The sequence below is a fragment of the Epinephelus moara genome, chromosome 19 (genome assembly GCF_006386435.1).
Source record: "Epinephelus moara isolate mb chromosome 19, YSFRI_EMoa_1.0, whole genome shotgun sequence".
Taxonomy (NCBI): Eukaryota; Metazoa; Chordata; class Actinopteri; order Perciformes; family Serranidae; genus Epinephelus; species Epinephelus moara.
This window is the reverse complement of record NC_065524.1, coordinates 36873409-36875408: the sequence shown is the minus strand read 5'-3', so window position 1 is coordinate 36875408 and position 2000 is coordinate 36873409. Positions and strand designations below refer to the sequence as shown.

The 2000-nt window shown below is 48.0% G+C and overlaps 1 protein-coding gene across 1 annotated transcript in view; it reads left to right on the top strand.

The window, feature by feature from the left end:
• The window catches only part of atrnl1a (attractin-like 1a), a 428607-nt gene that overhangs the window by 259879 nt on the left and 166728 nt on the right, over positions 1–2000 (top strand). Inside the window, exon 27 of the mRNA XM_050071268.1 lies at positions 536–614. Coding sequence (XP_049927225.1) covers positions 536–614 — 79 coding nt within the window. The remainder of the gene's footprint in view (positions 1–535; positions 615–2000) is intronic.

Genomic DNA, 2000 nt, shown 5'->3' with positions numbered 1-2000 from the left:
ACACACACATGCACAAACAGGACCTATACATGCACTAAGTGGAGAGATGTCAGAGTGAGGGGGCTGCCCTTGGTGAGGCGCCCCAAGCAGTTGGGGGGTTTGGTGCCTTGCTCAAGGGCACCCCGGCAGTGCCCAGGAGGTGAACTGGCACCTCTCCAGCTACCAGTCCACGCTCCATATTTGGTCCGGACGGGGACTCGAACAGGCGACCCCCCGGTTCCCAACCCAAGTCCCTATGGACTGAGCTACTGCCGCTTTATTCTCTTTATCAGAGTAATCTTGTGTGCCTCCAGATCTTTCAAGCAAATCACTTCCCATCACTTTCACTTGTTTTCTCTGCTTTAGTGGGCGTTGACTTGATCCCAGCTGGGAGGCAGATGGAGTTATTATGTAGAAAAGCCAGACAGGTTAATCACTGTGTCAGGTGGATGAACCATCTCACTCTGCTTGACTTGAATGTTTTTTGCATACTTTTGGACTCATTGATTTCTTGATTGATTGCTGGACTCACCCTGTGTCCCTGTCCTCTCTCCAGCTGTTTCCTGTCTCTGCTGCTGGTTGCCGCCGTGGTTTGGAAAGTCAAACAGACCTGCTGGGCGTCACGACGCAGAGAGGTAGGACACATTACCATCTCACGTATGGTCCTGTGTGTGCGTGTGTTATCAGCGTGTTACACAGCACATGTGGAGTGTTGTTACGCTCTGTGTGTGTGTGTGTGTGTGTGTGTGCTTCACTCTGCTGCACATGAGTTGTTTGATGCAGCTGCCACATCCAAGACTGAAGCAAATATACACTGACGCATCACCCCCACCCACCCACTGTTGTGAAGGGTGGGTTAATGTCACCAGTCCTGGAAGAAAAAAACAGAAAAAAAGAAAAAGATATCTCCGCTTAACGAGCGTCGCCGTGACGATAAACAAGGCCATCCCCCTTAATTAGTGCTCCTCATGAACCAATTAACTCAGACGAAGTGATGCTAAACGAAGTGGAATGGAGTGATATATCACTTAAAGTCTCAACAGATGCCGCATCATTTCATATTTACTCCTGACCCCTCCCATACACACACACACACACACACACACACACACACACAGGATCTATTCTCCTCTCAGTAATAACCCACACTCACTTGTTTAATGTTTTCATGCATTTCTTTTTTCCAGTGTTTTGTGTTGGAGTCATCAGGGAGGAATCAGTGTTTTGCTTATGAGCAGCGATGATAATAGTCTGTTTTTATTGGTGTAATCCACACACGCTCCACGGGGAACTATTGTGCTTAAACACACTTGTAGGTTTCTGGTCCCCCTCCTGCCACTGCTGCCGTTCTGCCATTATGCAGAAAACGCTGCTGCTTTCATGTGCAAATTAAGTTTCAGTATTTAAATGTTGACGACATGTTATGCTACTTCTATGGTCTTTCAGAAGAATCAGCTTCAATTAGGAGGCTGAGAAATCTTTTTAAGTGGTGTAAAATTTTCTCTGATCAGAGAGGAAAGTCTTGTTTTTTGTCACCGTGACTTGTCTTCACTGCCTGGTGACAAAATCAGGTGATGCTATGAGAATGTTGTGTGCAGCTCGTCGTGCCGTCCCCTAATGACTGAAAAATAATTAAATACAGCAGATATGATTACATACACTCACTGGCCACTTTATTAGGTACACCTTGCTCATACTGGGTTGGATTCCCTTTTTAATTCTTGGGGCTCTAGTTTCGCAGACCGGGCGATGTGGAGGCGCACCTGCGCTTCGCCAACTGGGTGTGGCCAGGATTTTGCAAGTTTGGCACACCGTGCACGCTGGCGCAGCTACTCCTCTTTCCCACCTCCGTCCCACCTACCTGCGCAAGTCGGAAAGTGGGAGGAGAGAAGGCGTGGAGTGGGTTTTACACACATCACACCAATCAAATGAGCCCCTCTCCTCGCCCTTAAATGCGCCGCGTGAAGGCGTAATGAGAGTTTACTCAATTTGCCATGGCAGAAGAGAGCAGCAGCGTCAGA